The sequence below is a fragment of the Rutidosis leptorrhynchoides genome, chromosome 8 (assembly GCF_046630445.1).
Source record: "Rutidosis leptorrhynchoides isolate AG116_Rl617_1_P2 chromosome 8, CSIRO_AGI_Rlap_v1, whole genome shotgun sequence".
Taxonomy (NCBI): Eukaryota; Viridiplantae; Streptophyta; class Magnoliopsida; order Asterales; family Asteraceae; genus Rutidosis; species Rutidosis leptorrhynchoides.
Window position 1 is genome coordinate 40,870,852 of NC_092340.1, and position 17,767 is coordinate 40,888,618.

Consider the following 17,767-nt stretch of genomic DNA (forward strand, 5'->3'; position numbering starts at 1 on the left):
GATAACGAAGGTATTATCTTAAAAAAAAAAAGACGACGTTAAAATAAATTAACGGAAAAATGTGAGATGTTACAATATCTGCCTTAAAATCTTGAGCATTGAAACCATGACAAGGGTAGCTTTAGACAATGGTTTGCCTTTTCTTGATATAATAGCAGTTGATGAACTGGTACTTTCTTTTATTTTTAGTTTATTATACTTTTAATTTTTATTATTTGATTAGTTATATTGCAAATGGTAGATTCCTATTTAGTAAATACTGATTTACTCATCTTTTTTTAGGGTGATCATATTGGCATTGTTGTTAGAAATCAGATCAAGGATAAATATGATCAGCTTTTAAAAGAACAGGACCAATATTTGATCAAAAACGCATTTGTTTGTAACAATCCTAATAAAAACAAGCTTGCTCATTGGCTTCATCAATCGAAGGTCATGATTACCAATAAATCTGCTTTGATTCCAGTTCCTTCAACAGAATGGAATGGCAATGATGGTTTCAAGTTCATCCCTTTTTCTGATCTAATAACTTGCCAACTACCAGAGAAGGCAACTGCAGGTCCTTAATTCAATCCTTAATTCATGATTCTATAGATGTTACTAAACATCCTCATATATTGGTTAATTATTAAATATTATTCAACTGGCATAAAAATATCTTTCACTATGCAGATGTAATTGGAAGAGTCCATTTTTATAATCGCGAACCTAAGTCTTATGGTGGTAGTGCTGAAGAAAAGTCTCAATATATCAACCTGGAATTAAAAAATCTGGAGTATTATCAACCCCTTTTAATCAATCATATCCATCACATCCAATGTATATTTTAGTATAATAAATATCCTCACTAACATATCTTTTTTATTTTACAATTAACAGTGGACAAATTGTTGGCTGCACTTTATTTTCTAAGTACATGACCAAGTTTCTAACTTTGATGAAAGATATCCCAGATAATTAGTGTGTTGTGCTCATTATTCAATTTGGCTGTACTGCAAAATATGGAAGTAAGTAATATATATATATATATATATATATATATATATATATATATATATATATATATATATATATATATATATATATATATATATATATATATAATTATTAAGCCATTCCATACTAACACACCATTTTGTTTTGAGAATGCAAGTTTTTCTGACATTAATTTTTCATTGTATTTTCAAAAGATCATTTGATTGTAGGTACAGATTGGAATTTCAGCAGAATTTATATTGACACTGACCTTCCAGCTATCAAAGAATTCAAACAAAGGTTTGTACACTTTCACAAATTAAAAACTCCTCATAAGTTAACTTGGATTGTCACTTACTCTGTACCACAAATATGCAGTCTTGAAGCAATGTGCAACAAAGATGATTCAGAACATACATTAGGACCTTCTTTGACACCAGCACTGACACCACCTGTTAAATCACTTGATGATTGGTTTACCGGTGCCTTGTGTGTTCAATGTTGTGACTTGTCCTTCGAAAATGTACGTTATATCGAATATTATGCACTAAGATTCCTTTATCAAAGAAATTATGTTTAATATATAAGTGTTTGTAAGTAAGCACACACCTTCATCTGATTTTGACAACAGACAGGGATTTTTATTGTACACGCTGAAATCATTGCAATTGAACCTGATGAACCATGGTCATACATTGCATGTAAAAAGTGCCACAAAAAAGCAAACACCGTCAGTAAGGAAGTTGATTTGACCATCGACATAGATGAACAACTTGCATTTAAACACAAATGTTCGGCATGTGGTGAAAATCCTCATGTTGTGGTCAGGTACGTAACATCCTACACCAATCAACCTTTAATGTCTTTTATAAATTACATAAAATATATTCATGCCTATCTAAGTGTATCAAAATGCATAAATTAGGTTCAAAGTCAGTGTTCGTGTTGCGGATGAAAACGGAGTTGCAACTCTTACTCTTTTCGAGAGTCAGGTTTTAAAGTATGTCAAAGAATCAGCGTATACTTTAACAAAGTCATTGCCAGAAGATCAAGATTTCCCTATTGAGTTAGATGCCCTTTTAAATAATACACTGCTTTTCAAGTTAGAGGTTAGCGGCTATAACAAGAAATACTCAACATCAAATTACACTGTTAAAGATGCGACCACTGAAGCTGCATTTATGAACAACTCAAGGTTGAAAATTAATTAACATTTTTACGTTATTATGCTATACCTTTATCCGTTCTATTTTTGAAACAAATCAAAAACATTTATACAGTTTTTATCAGATATCTACAATTACACATTATCTTATTTTGCAGATTGACAAATTAAAGATAAGCACTCTCTCAATAAAAGATGACAGCAGTGAACTTTCAATGTCTGCAAAGGTTTTACTACGCTTTTTCTATATTAATCCTTGCATATATGACATTTTCACAAACTTTTATTTATCTGTTATACGTTTCTTCATTCAATTACACATGAATGACAACTATAAAGTACACAAACTAAATCAATAGACATTAGTCAGTCTACTAACAAGTTTATCTTGCTTCTGTATAGTGTGGATCATCGTCCCTGCCAACTGAGAAAAATCATGCTATTGATCTGTCACTTAACACAGGATTCACCCCACGAAAAAAGTTGTGAAGAAAGAACTCAAAGAAAGTCCACTTTCAATCAATTGCAGCACCAACAAAGCTAAGAAGTCTATCGACCTTGGCGATGTTTAAATTTTTTGTTATAATTCAGTAGGCTTATAACTACCTTTAGTGGTTTGATTCTTGATGTTATAATTCAGTAGGCTTATAACTACCTTTAGTGGTTTGATTCTTGATGTTATAATTCAGTAGGCTTATAACTACCTTTAGTGATTTGATTCTTGATTTAGAATACTAATAATGAAGTGTAAGAACAAAGATGATAATGGAGAGAAAGAAAGAAACACTTTGTAAGTGTGAGAAATGGTACAAGTTTAATGCTTGCATTCATGGCTATTTATAGCAAAAATATCACAAGTTTAGGTAATACAATAATATTACTTTTGTGTATCAATAATTGACTATCCATTTATATATATATATTTATATATTATAACACTCCCCCTTGGATAGCAATTTTGTTTGTTGAAGATCAACTGTAAGTTACTGCCTCGTTAAAAACCTTGCTAAAGAAAACCCAGTGGGAAAAACTTTAGCTAAGGGAAAAAGAGTGCAGCATGGAGTTGACTCCCCCTCAAGTAGACATCGCTTCGGTTGTTACATCTTTTGAACATGTCTCATGCCAATGTTATGAACGTGTGTTCTGAAAATAGCAGTTGGAAGTGCTTTCGTGAAAAGATCAGCAGAGTTTTTGCTGGATTGAACATATCTCATTTCAATCTCGTTGTCCTTAATGAGATTTTGAGTGTATGAGAAGAATCTAGGAGGTATGTGTTTGGTTCGGTCACTTTTGATATACCCTTCTTTCATCTGTGCTATGCAAGCTGCATTATCTTCATAGATAATTGTTGGACTTTTATCGCGTTCTAGTCCACAAGAATCAGTAATGATTTGTGTCATTGATCTCAACCAAAAACATTCCCGAGTAGCTTCATGTAATGCAATCACTTCGGCATGATTTGATGATGTAGCAACAAGTGTTTGTTTTTGAGAACGCCATGATATTGCAGTACCTCCATTTAGGAATACATATCCAGTTTGAGATTTAGCTTTATGTGGATCAGATAAATAACCTGCATCAGCATAACCAACCAAATCTTGTTTTGATTCGTTAGAATAAAATAATCCTAAATCAGTAGTTCCTCGAAGGTATCGAAATATGTGTTTGATCCCATTCCAGTGTCTTTTGGTAGGAGCAGAGCTGAACCTTGCCAACAAATTAACTGCAAAAGAAATGTCAGGTCTTGTACAATTTGTAAGATACATAAGAGCTCCAATTGCACTAAGATATGGTACTTCTGGTCCAAGAATATCTTCATGATCTTCACATGGACGAAATGGATCAGTTTCAACATTGAGTGATCTAACAACCATAGGAGTACTTAATGGTTTTGCCTTGTCCATATTGAAACGTTTCAAAATCTTTTCAGTATATGTTGTTTGATGTACAAGTAAACCATTAGGCATATGCTCAATTTGTAAACCAAGGCAATACTTGGTTTTTCCAAGATCTTTCATTTCAAATTCTTTCTTTAGAAGTTGAATGGCTTCATAGATCTCTTTATTTGTACCTATGATGTTAAGATCATCAACATAAACAGCTATGATCACATATCCGGATGTTGTTTTCTTAATGAAAACACAAGGGCAAGTAAGGTTATTTGTATACCCTTTGCTTATCAAGTAATCACTTAATCGGTTATACCACATACGTCCCGATTGTTTTAACCCATATAAAGATCTTTGTAATTTAATCGAATACATTTCTTTGGGTTTTGCATTTGATGCTTCTGGTACCTTAAATCCTTCAGGTATCTTCATATATATATCACTATCAAGTGATCCATATAGGTAAGCAGTCACAACATCCATGAGATGCATTTCTAAATTTTTAGAAACTGCCAGACTGATTAAGTACCTAAAAGTAATTGCATCCATAACAGGGGAATAAGTTTCTTCATAATCAATTCCCGGTCTTTGAGAAAAACCTTGAGCTACAAGTCTAGCTTTATACCTTGTAACTTCATTTTTCTCATTTCTTTTTCGGACAAAAATCCATCTGTATCCTACAGGTTTCACATCTTTAGGAGTGAGAATGATGGATCCGAAAACTTTTCTTTTATTGAGTGATTCTAATTCAGCTCGTATTGCTTCTTTCCATTGAGCCCAATCATGTCTATTTTGACATTCAACCATAGATGTTGGTTCTGGATCATCATCATTATTCATGATGTCATATGCAACATTAAATGAAAATTTCTCATCAAGATTTTTCATTTCATTTCGGTTCCATAATATTTTTGAATATGCATAATTGATTGCAATTTCTGTATTGACATCATCAATCTCCTCTGCAGTAGGAGTACTGATTTGTGGTTCTTCTTGAACACTTTCTTTTACTTCATTATCAGCTGATTTTCTTTTTCGAGGATTTTTATCCTTTGAACCAATTGGTCTTCCACGTTTCTGACGTGGCAAAGATTCATGAGTGACGTTATTGCCAGCTTTTGGAATTTCAATTCGAGCTGGAGTATTTACTGCTGGTATATATGATTTTGTCACCGTTTTTGTATCTGTAAATGCATCAGGCAATTGATTTGCAAGTTCTTGTATATGCATTATCTTTTGAACTTCTGTCTCGCATTCTTTTGTGCGAGGATCAAGATACTTTAATTGAGGTTCACACCATGAAACATCATTTTCTTTATTTTTCATTTCTCCCCCTAATCTAGGGAATAATGTTTCATTAAAATGACAATCAGCAAAACGTGCTGTAAAAACGTCACCTGTCATAGGTTCAATATACCTTAATATTGAAGATGTTTCATATCCAACATATATTCCCAACCTCCTTTGAGGACCCATTTTTGTACGTTGTGATGTCGCAATTGGAACATACACTGCACAACCAAATGTTCTAAGATGTGAAATATTTGGCTCTTGACCAAAAGCAAGTTGTAGGGGGGAATATTTATGACTTGCACTTGGTCTGATGCGAATCAATGCAGCAGCATGTAAAATTGCATGACCCCATATAGATACAGGGAGTTTTGTTCTCATTATCAATGGTCTAGCAATTAACTGTAAACGTTTAATCAATGACTCGGCTAAACCATTTTGTGTATGCACATGAGCAACAGAATGTTCAACAACAATTCCTATAGACATGCAATAGTCATTAAATGCTTGAGATGTAAATTCACCAGCATTATCAAGTCTCACCCTTTTAATGGTGTAATCAGGAAAATGAGCTCTCAATTTAATAATTTGGGCAAGAAATTTTGCAAATGTCACATTACGGCTTGATAACAGACAAACATGAGACCATCTGCTAGATGCGTCTATTAGAACCATGAAATATCTAAATGGTCCACATGGTGGATGAATTGGTCCACATATATCACCTTGAATTCTTTCAAGAAACATTGGTGATTCTTTCTCAACCTTAAGTGGTGAGGGTCTAGTTATCAATTTTCCAAGAGAGCAAGATGTACATGGAACCATTGTATCATGATGGATTTTTCTATCCTTTAGTGGATGTCCATGAGTACATTCAATAATCCTTTTCATCATTGTTGATCCTGGATGGCCTAATCTGTTATGCCATAAACTGAATACACCAGGATCAATATATTTTTCGTTAACTACCATATGTATTTCTGGTACATTTATATGTGTATAATGTAATCCAGAACTAAATCTTGGCAGTTTTTCAACCACATGACTCTTGTCAGTGATACTTAAATATTTCTCATTTTCTGTTGTCACTGACTGATAATCATACCCGTTAAGGTATATGTCGGAGAAACTCAATAAATTTCTGCTTGACTTGGGAGAAAATAAGGCATCATTTATTAAAAATTTTGTACCATTTGGTAGTATGAAATTTGCCTTTCCTATCCCTTTTATCAAGTTAGCAGGTCCTGATATTGTATGTATAGTTCCTTCCGTTGGTTTTAGATCAATAAAATATTTCTCGGATTTAAGTATAGTGTGTGTAGTTCCACTGTCTGCTATACAGAGATCTCCACCACTTGATTGATGTTGTATTCCAGCAAAATTCATATTGAACTTCATATATAAGAAATAAATAGTGAGTACATTAATATTACACAATATTTTAAACGCAAATAGATAGTATTGAAACATTTAGCAAACATAATGACAAAGACAGACGATATTAAATCGTTTATTTTTCGAAAGACACACAACTTAAACATTCAAGAAATCTTCATATAAATCAGATGGTTTCTCAGTGACTGTTGGATCGACGTTATCCACAAAGTTTACTTCCTTTTCTTTATCTTTCAGCGAATCCTGATACATCTTAACAAGATGTTTAGATGTTCGGCAAGTATTAGCCCAGTGGCCCATTCTACCACATCTGTAGCAAGATTCTTCAGAATTTTTAGAAGAATTTTCTTCAACATCTTGTTTAGTGGGCTTGTTTTGTGGTTGATATTTATATTTTCGTGGATTATTATTTCTTTGACCACCACGGCCACGACCACGACCACGTCCTCGCCCATTACCATTACCATAAGGATGGTTTCTACCATAGTTATGGCTTTTGGCATGATGATGGTGATGGTTATTATAACCACGACCTTGCCCGCGTCCTTGTCCCTGTTTATAATTATTTGCAGTATTTGCTTCAGGGATTGCAAGTGTACCAGTAGGACGGGATTGCTGATTTTTCATTAATAGCTCATCATTTTGCTCTGCAACTAAGAGATATGAATTAAGTTCAGGATATGTTTTGAACTTTAGCATTCTCAAATTTCTTTGCACTGTGATGTTTGCAGCATTCATTGTGGAGAAAGTTTTCTCCATCATGTCCGCATCACTTATTTCATGTCCACAGAATTTAAGTTGTGAACATGTATTATACAGAGCTGAGCTATATTCATTTACTTTCTTAAAGTCTTGGAACCTTAATGTTCTCCATTGTTCCATAGCAGCTGGAAGTAAAATTTCTCTTTGATTATTGAATCTGCTTTTGAGACCTTCCCATAAAACATGGGGATCTTCTACAGTCACATAATTATTTTGTAAGCATTCATCAATATGTTGATGAATAAAGCAACATGCCGTTGCTTGTTCTTTTTCAGAACAATTGTTGTTTTCATTTATGGCTTCAAGAATGCCCATTGATTTAAGATGCATTTTTACTTTTATAACCCATGACATGTAGTTGTTTCCAGTTGATTCTAAAGGAGTAAATTTAAGCTTTTCCAGATTCGACATTTTCTATTAAAACAAACAACATGATAAATTATAGTCACTTTATATTCATAAGTATATAAACATTAAACATAAATTTAATATAACATAAATGATAAGTAGGTGACAGTGTCGACCATATGTAAGTAATCATTAATAAATGTTATATAACATAAATATAAATATTAGTAAACATAAATGATAATTAGGCGACAGTGTCGGCCATATAAATGTTAGATAATAGAAATATAAATGTTAGTAACATAAATGATAATTAGGCGACAGTGTCGGCCATATAAATGTTAGATAATTGAAATATAAATGTAAGTAACATAAATGATAATTAGACGACAGTGTCGATCATATATTATTCAGGTGGTATAACCGACCATATATCATTTAGGTGGCAGAGCCAACCATAATTAGTATTAAGATTATCGTGCTGATAACGTGTTATAATTCAGTAGGCTTATAACTACCTTTAGTGGTTTGATTCTTGATGTTATAATTCAGTAGGCTTATAACTACCTTTAGTGGTTTGATTCTTGATGTTATAATTCAGTAGGCTTATAACTACCTTTAGTGATTTGACTCTTGATTTAGAATACTAATAATGAAGTGTAAGAACAAAGATGATAATGGAGAGAAAGAAAGAAACACTTTGTAAGTGTGAGAAATGGTACAAGTTTAATGCTTGCATTCATGGCTATTTATAGCAAAAATATCACAAGTTTAGGTAATACAATAATATTACTTTTGTGTATCAATAATTGACTATCCATTTATATATATATATATATTTATATATTATAACATTTTTCATTTTATTTGATCTATTTTTTCTACTCCATGCGTTTTTTGACATTATGTTTGATTATCATTTCCATTTGTTGGTGTTTTGAAGTTATTATTTATTTCCTTTGAACTATTTAATTTAAAGCATGGTTTTCATTACCTTATGTGTTTCAGTATATTATAGTCTTTTCATTTTATTTAAAAATTACATAATACAGTTATTATTAAACCATGTTAACAATATTCCTTAATCACTTAAAAAGTTACACCAGTAACAAAATTTACATTGAGAAGTCATCAAAAATACATTTATACAACTTACTAAATGTTTCATACTTATTTACTATAATTATATATTCTCCTTATTATACAACAACAACAACAAAACCCAATACCGCATGCGTGGTGTATGGGGGAGGTGAGATATAGACAATCCTTCCCCTATCCGAGAATAAAGACAAGTCATTTCTCCACCCACAAAAGTAGAAAAATTCATCTATCTCTCTCTATTCGACGGATAGAGAGATTGCTTCCGAGTAGACCTCCGACCAAATATATTCTCCTTATTATGTTATAAATATAAATATAAATATAAATATATATCTTAAACTATACAATTTCTAAATATGCATTTATAATCTTTGTTTTATTTTTTTTTGGTTATACCAGCCATAACTAGATTTGTGATGCTACTTATATTGCATACCAATTTTTATTCGTAACTCAAAAACAGATACAATTTATTTAACGGGCCAAATCACGGATCAATCATATTCTTTAAACGTTTTGCAAAGCCCAAATACATTTTCAATGGCCCAACCGGCACCCTTACTCAAACCATTCACTAGATTAATATAAAATAACTTGATACACATAACTCAAGAAATCTCACATTTACACACAAATATTTTCATCCACCTAACTCTCTATTCAAGAAACCCTATCATCTTCCAAAATCAATCGTTTAACAAGATGTAAGTTTACTAATTCCGATCTTTACATTTTTATTTTTTCATATTTCTGTAATATATAGATGATTGTGATGTAATCAAACACCATCGACTTGGTTTAAAGTGACTGTAAAACCCTATTTTGCATATTTTCATCTTACAATCTATAGTGTTACATACATATTTATCATCAATGTTTTGATACAACCTTTTCTGTTCACGAAATCAACACAGGTTTCTTGAAATTTTTTCTATTATTATTCATGAATAATTTTTAGTTGTAGACTGACATTTTATTATTTTTAAAATTGTACATTTAGGGTTTTTTTATAAAAATATAAATTTTATTTTGACAATTACCATCAAAGATCTATTTTTGACTTTAATCTTTGATTCATATACAATGGCTGCCCAAAAATATACAGTAATATGTTAATCTTCACACATGCAACAGTAATATGTTCATATAACACTTAAAAATTCAATGGAACATTACCTTGAAATAATCAATTATCTACCTTTTGTTTTTATAACTAAGAATGACTTCTGGCACAATTGCTCTAATTATTATAAACTATTTCTATTTCTTACAGGTTCAATTCAGCAGTGAAAATCGAAGACGATCAAGACTTGCTTGGAACAGAATACCATCCAATTGAAATTAACCCACTCATTGAACCAAAAACCGAATCTGACGATGGAATAGATGACCCTCAACCTACTCAGTTTTGTAAAGTCTTTAATGATGGGAAAAACATATATGTTTGGATGACCATGCCAGGGGCTAATATTTGGGTAAAATTCTTACTAACTACTAATAAAAAACTATTTTTAGTAATATCAAAATATATGACGTTAGTTTATGCAATGTCTATAATCATTCAAACATTTATGTGATTATTGGTCTTTTTCAAACGATTTTTTTAGCGCTTACCAGAGGTTTTCAACTTACTTCCGCAACTCAAGTCACGCATGAAAATCACTGTCATTGATTTAGATGGATTCCCTTGGACCTGGGGTCTCATCAATGAGGGTAAGAAGGGGAAAAAGAAGTTGTGTGTCTCTGCTGGTTGGGAAAGTTATATCAAAGCCCATGGATTGAAAGTTGGCAATCAGGTTATATTTGGATTTGATATAAGTGCACTTGAATTTATCTAGATTGAAGTTCCTAATGATGCAAATGATGTTTAATCAAGTTAGTGCAAGGTTTATGTGTCTGCTATTTTCCTTTAATCAGCAGGCGTAATGTTTATGTTTTTAGTTTGTTTGAATATTATTGTGAAGCTACTTTTTAGTAATTTCTCATAACTTAAGCTTGTGTTTGGTTTGATTGTCGCCAACTTTTTAGCTTCACAATATACCACTTTTTGTAATGAAATTAAATAATTTATGAATTGCTATCGTATTATGTAATGTATGCATTCTTTTTATCTTAACTATATCATAGGTCATATTCATTATTTGAATATGAACAACAATTGCAATAACATTGTCATGCATGAAACTAAGACATCAGTTGTTGTTGCTTTCTCACATCCAAATACTATTACGAAAATAAATTAAATCCATTATTGTAAATGAATATATTTCAACACCAACAAATTTTAACAAGCTCAAATACAAATCCTCTTCTATATAAAAAAAAAAAAAAATCCAACTTATATTTTTGAATTTTAGGAATGTCTTTTTTATGCACTATTAGTGTACATGTAGTATTCAAATTCCAACCTATATTTTTGAATTTTAAATTAATTGGTTTTTAAAAAGTAAACAACAATATGTCGCTATTTATATATTAATTCCAAAAAAATGCCTACATTATAAGATCTTATTCAGTTTACAATCCTTCCATTTTTAAATTACAGAAGAACACGATTTCATTTTATTAAACATACTAAATATATAAAAAAAGTTCAACTTTCAATTCATAACTTACAGGATCATCTCCATTGATGCTGATTTCATTATCTTGTTTCTGAAAAACACTCACATCTCTTATAACCATCATATAGTTTGTTTTAATCTTTATCAACTTATATTTATTTAACCGTTTATCAATGCTAATCTTTACTCATGTGTAGACATTTATGGATATCTCATCATCTTAAAAACGAAGTTCAAAAGTGGTTAGGAATGCAGACTCCAAACCTGGAACAAAAAAAACAACAACCAACACAAGTTCCAGATCACCATTAACTGTTATTGATAACAACCGATCATACACTTTGGTGGATATCAACAATGAAGGTAAGACCTTTTCTTTCATCAGATTTATTTAATTTTTGTAACCTACACATAAAGATTCATACAAAAAAAATATTCAAAAAAAGAAAAAAAAAGAAAATGAGATGTTGCATATCTTTATATTCTGTTATATGTTTTATATTTTCAGTTAAAACTCCTGCTGAAGCAAGAAAACATAGGAAGGAAATTATCAATGCCAAAAAACAACCAAAAAACAGTCATATTAATGCAGGTATATATTTATAATATGCTTCATTATGTTAAAATTTTTGAAACATTTTGATTATAAAAACCATGCTTTATTTGATTGTATACGCAGTTGGTTCGTATAGAAATCATCTCAAGTACAAAAAACAGTACCTAATTTCGAGGCACGAAAATGAACTAAAGGGAAAGAGAATTTCAACCACAATAATGTAGTTATCAATAATAACATATCAAGTATGTTATGTGGAAACACCCCACCTCTTACACCATCACAGTTGTGCTCAAATAGTGTTTATAATTGTGAGTCGCTTTTCATTGCTTATTTATTATACATTATGCTTTTGATTTATTAAAACATAAATTTTTATATTATCTTTTACGTTGCAAATGATGACACCTTATTCTATTCTCAAAGAAACAAAAAACTATCATTCATATAAACCAAATCATTGTATTTGCTCTATTATAAACCATATGATAGTTCATAATACTTTGTGTAACAACTTTAAATTTACATACTTTTTTAAGTTCTTGATAGTCATCATGTATTTCACATCAAATTTTTACTTTATCAGTTTCAACGCAAAAGCATCAACATAATGTTTCAACTAAGGGAAAAGGTGTCGTAAACAACTCTGTTGATTACGTCAATCATAATCCTCAATCTAATATTCTGGAAGAGAATATTACTCTACCACAAAACATCAGCACTTTCATTTAAACAACTGTAAGTAACCTTGAGATTTGTTTCTATTTCACATACACTGTTTGTTATCAATTTAACATTAAATTTTAATCGATACTACTTTTTGGCCAGTTTCATCATGGTTTAAATTTTAGTTATAACCTCAAACCAACATTTACTTTCTTGGTCAACTACAGATGGATTTATGAACATGAATTGTTTTTCGTATCCGCAACCAAATCACCCATCTCAGCATGGTAAACTTAATTTCTTAATAGTAAAATTTTAGCATCAAAAGAAAGGAGAGACAAACGAATCAAAACAGTGTCAGATACGATTTGAACTCATTATATTTGCAGGAGACACTATTATCATCATCTTCGGTGAATTGCTTAGGTGAAGTTATTGAAATATATTATTTACTTACATCTATTTTAATTACAATCATAACCTCTTTTCTTATTTTTGTTTTTTTGTTTTTTCAAGATGGGAGTTTCAATTCAACACCCGCAAAGACACCAAAATCAACATTCTTTTCAACACCGCAATCAACAACATTTCTCAATCATCACCTTCAGAGTGTATCACCATTAAATTACAGGTGTTCAACCTCTAATGCTGTTGCCAAACCATCAATACCTACACCAGCTGATATTTATCCTTTTCGAGATTTAACAAACGATTCTGAAATCACCTAATCTAAATTGCATTCCAAAGGTAATAATTTTACTTATACATGTGTTAATAACACGTAATTGCATATTTATCAATTATTTATTTTAACACAGACGCACGTTCTAAACTTATGGATAAAAGGAAAAATCATGTAAACGGGCGGTTAGGGACGTGAGTTCACCTATCCCATTTGATATCAGCCATGTTCATACACCTGGTCTTTCTAATCAACAAATAAAAGGCATATCTAAAGGTACAATTATTTCATTTAAAATTATACTGATTATAATTATTAGGTTATATACACATTACACATGTTCTGTTACTAACATTAATACCATATTAAATATATAGCTTACTACGATGAAGGTGATTTGTCTTACACGTGTTCAGCTTGTGGTGCTAAATTGTGGAAAAAGGAAACGAAATGTGGTGAAAGTACAAAGGGTCTACCAGGAGCATTTTCTCAATGTTGTTTAAAAGGTCGCATAAAACTTTCGGAGTTCACAAAAGAACCACCTCAGCTTCTAATGGATTTATACACCAACAAACATCCTAAAAGCAAACATGTTATCGAAAATGTTAGACAATACAACATGGTATTTGCATTCACATCTATGGGTGGAAAGGTAGACAATTCAGTTAACCACGGCAAGGGTCCTTACTCTTTTCGCATTCGGGGATAAAACTATCATAGGATGGGTGGTTTGGTGCCATCATCTGGTTCAAGACCTAAATTTTCACAGCTATATATTTATGACACATGTAATGAGGCAAACAACAGAAAAACAACAATTGAGTACATTCAATATACTTTCAATTAGACTTACAATCCATTATTATCAAATAGTTTATAAAGTATATTATATTACAACATAACTACCTGTATGTACTTAGTTTATTTTTTTTCAGAGGCAGAAATGGTAATGAAGCAACTTCTACAAAAAACCAACTTGATACATCACTTATACAAGAGTTGATGGATTTGCTTGACCAGTGTAACCCTCTTGTGAAAATTTATAGAATGGCGCGTGACTGATTTGAAGAAGATCAAAATAAGAATTTCAAAATCAAGTTGATTGCTAGAAGGACAAATGATGGCCGTAACTATAATTTACCAACTGTTGACGAAGTTGTTGCATTAATCGTTGGAGACATTGATTTGGAATTTGATAAGAGGGATATAGTTATCGATAGTCAAAAAGAAGGCTTAATGAGAATTAGTGAACTTCATCCTCACTACTTGGCACTACAGTATCCACTTTTATTTGCGTATGCTGAGGATGGTTACCGACCAAATATTTATCACCAAGAAATACCTGGGGTAAGAACCAAAAAACCAAAACGTGTCACTATGCGTGAATTCTTTGCATACAAAATTCAAGAAAGATCACTGCCAACATTGGTACATTTAGCACGTAAGTTACACCAACAATTGTTGGTTGATGCTTACACTATGGTTGAGTCTGAGAGAATATATTGCATCAGATTGAATAAAAGAATACAAAGAGCAGATACTTTCTCAAACTTGACAGTTGCTACACTTACAGGTGATGTTGTAAATAGTATGTTGGGTAATCGCGTCAAATTGCCATTGTCATTTACCGGGAGTGCAAGGTATATGATAGAAAAATATCGTGATGCTATGGCTTTATGTCGTGTTTATGGATATCCCGACTTATTTATAACATTCTCCTGTAACTCCAAGTGGCCTGAAATTACTCGAGCACTAGAAGATACAGGCTTTAACCCAGAAGACAGACCCGCGTACCAATCAAGAATGTTTAAAATCAAACTTGACAGGCTAATGGATGATATCAAGCGTAACAGAATTTTTGGAAAGGTTACAGCTGGTAAGTTTTTTTTTCTATTTTAGATTGCCAATGACAGTTACTTCATAATGTACTCTATTTGTTTAATTTTTATGGTTGATGATTTATTTATAGCATATTAAAGTTTAACTTCTCAAACCTTTTTTAAAATTTTAACAAAGTTTACTTTAAGATACAATTCTACAGATAGTTGTTAACAATTTCTACTATAAGATCTGTTACTTACAATACCATTTAATGTAGATCGATTTTGTTTTTAATAACACATTATGTAAAATTGTTTCTTTATCCTATTTTAACAAGTTTTCATATATGTACACAAAATATAAAAAATAAAATAAATATTTGAAGTTTGATTTTTATGCCTAATACTGTTTAATTACATTCATGTATAACGCAGAATTATATACCATTGAGTTTCAAAAGCGAGGTTTACCGCATGCACATATATGCATCTTCTTGGATGAACAAGACAAACTGCCGGAACCAGGAGATATTGATGAATATATTTCAGCAGAAATACCAGATAAAGACGCAGATCCAGAACTTTATCAACTTGTGTCGGAGTTAATGATACACGGACTGTGTGGCAAAAAAAAACCCAAAATGCCCCTGTACTGACATCGAAAAGAAATGTACAAAACATTTCCCAAAGCCTTTCGCTGATGTTACAAGTGTAGATACAGAAGGCTATCCAGTTTATAGGAGACGAGACAATGGTAGGAAGGTCTCAAAACAGGGTCATGATCTCGATAATGGAAGTGTTGTTCCTTATAATGCATATCTATTGAAGAAATATCAAGCACATATAAACATCAAATGGTGTAATCAAGTTGGTGCTATTAGATACTTATTCAAATACATACATAAAGGAGATGATCGTGTTACTGTAGGAGTTTATGAAGAAGAAACTGATGAAATTAAACAATATTACGACTGCAGATATGTCTCTTCTTGTGAGGCAGTTTGGAGAATATTGGCGTTTGATATACACCATAGAAATCCAACAGTTATATGGTTAGCTTTTCACTTGGAGGACCAACAATCAGTTATCTTTGATGAACAAGAATTGATTGAAGATTTACTAGACGCTCCTTCGGTTAATACATCTCAATTTCTTGAGTGGATGTTATGTAATCAAAAAATGGAAGCAGCACGAAGTTTAATTTACGTTGAATTTCCAACCAAATTTGTGTGGAACAAAGATACCAGAAAATGGACAGAAAGGAAAAAATTCACAGGATCCATTGGGCGTATTCATCACGTGTCACCTCAAACCGGTGAACTTTTTTACCTAAGGATTTTGTTGAACAAGGTAAAAGGGCCTAAATGTTATGAGGATATAAGAACAGTAAATGGTCAAATTTATCCAACTTTCAAATCTGCTTGCTATGCAATGGGATTGTTAGATGATGATCAAGAATACATTGACGCTATTAAAGATGCAAGTCAGTGGGGCTCATGAAGTTTTTTAAGAGATTTTTTTCTCAACTACTACTGTCAGAAAGTTTAAGTAGACCAGAATATGTTTTTGAAAAATCTTTTGAATACTTATCCGTTGACATCATTCATCATCGCATATCAGGTATGATTACATTACACGTTAAAAAAATTGTTTATAGTTTTACAATTTTTAATTTACGTTTAACAATATTTAAGTTCATCAAATGTCACTATGTACAGACAGTTTAAAAAACTGCTTAATGATTTCAAAAATATATTATAATTATACATTAAGCATACTTCTTACAACGATTTTAACTTTATGTTGTTATGCTTTAAAAAATAGATGATCATTTTAATAAATTAAATGTTATGGCAGCTATTCAACCGACAAGAGAAATGCTACAAAACCTAATTCTCGAGGATATTGAAAAGATCCTTCAACGTAATGGCAAATCCTTGCGAAACTACAGTTCCATGCCAACTCCGACTACAACAACCCTTCATGTCTCTGAGATTCCTCTAATTATAGACGAACTTTCATACGATATGTCTGCGCTTGAAACAGAACATTCGGATCTTATTTTGAAACTCAATTCTGATCAAAAACATGCTTATGAGACTATTAAAATGGCAGCTGAATCAAACAATGGTGGAGTGTTCTTCTTATACGGATATGGCGGAACTGGCAAAACTTTTTTATGGCAAACTTTGTCTGCTGCTTTTAGAAGTAAAGGGGAAATTGTTTTAAATGTCGCATCGAGTGGTATAGCAGCGTTGTTATTACCTGGTTGGAGGACTGCTCACTCACGATTTGCAATACCTATTGATCTTACTGATGAATCTTTCTGCAGAATTCTTCCTAATAGTAATCTGGCTTCATTAATCAGAAAAGCTAAGTTGATAATATGGGATGAAGCACCTATGGTTAAAAGGATATGTGTTGAAACATGGATCGTTCATTTAGAGACATATGTCGCACAATTAATCCAAACAGCATGGAAACTCCTTTTGGAGGAAAAGTGGTTGTTTTTGGCGGTGATTTTAGACAGGTATTACCAGTTATCACAAAA

The 17,767-nt window shown here is 31.7% G+C and overlaps 1 protein-coding gene across 1 annotated transcript; it reads left to right on the forward strand.

The window, feature by feature from the left end:
* The first annotated feature begins 106 nt into the window (after window positions 1–106).
* Window positions 107–16,716, forward strand: LOC139863341 (uncharacterized). Its single transcript, XM_071851976.1, has 15 exons — window positions 107–169; window positions 283–559; window positions 1,206–1,275; window positions 1,354–1,498; window positions 1,607–1,803; window positions 1,901–2,084; window positions 2,299–2,367; window positions 2,543–2,622; window positions 10,202–10,403; window positions 10,536–10,746; window positions 12,001–12,084; window positions 13,774–14,070; window positions 14,466–15,272; window positions 15,652–15,840; window positions 15,932–16,716. Exons 1-15 carry the CDS (start codon window positions 107–109, stop codon window positions 16,714–16,716), a joined length of 3,660 nt encoding a protein of 1,219 aa, XP_071708077.1.
* The last annotated feature ends 1,051 nt before the right edge of the window (window positions 16,717–17,767 follow it).

Coding starts and splice junctions, on each gene's coding strand:
- LOC139863341 (XM_071851976.1), top strand. CDS start 107: ATGACAAGGGTAGCTTTAGACAATGGTTTGCCTTTTCTTGATATAATA. Junction 12,085..13,773: donor AAACAGTCATATTAATGCAG/GTATATATTTAT, acceptor TTAAATATATAG/CTTACTACGATGAAGGTGAT. Junction 15,841..15,931: donor AATGATACACGGACTGTGTG/GCAAAAAAAAAC, acceptor TTACAAGTGTAG/ATACAGAAGGCTATCCAGTT.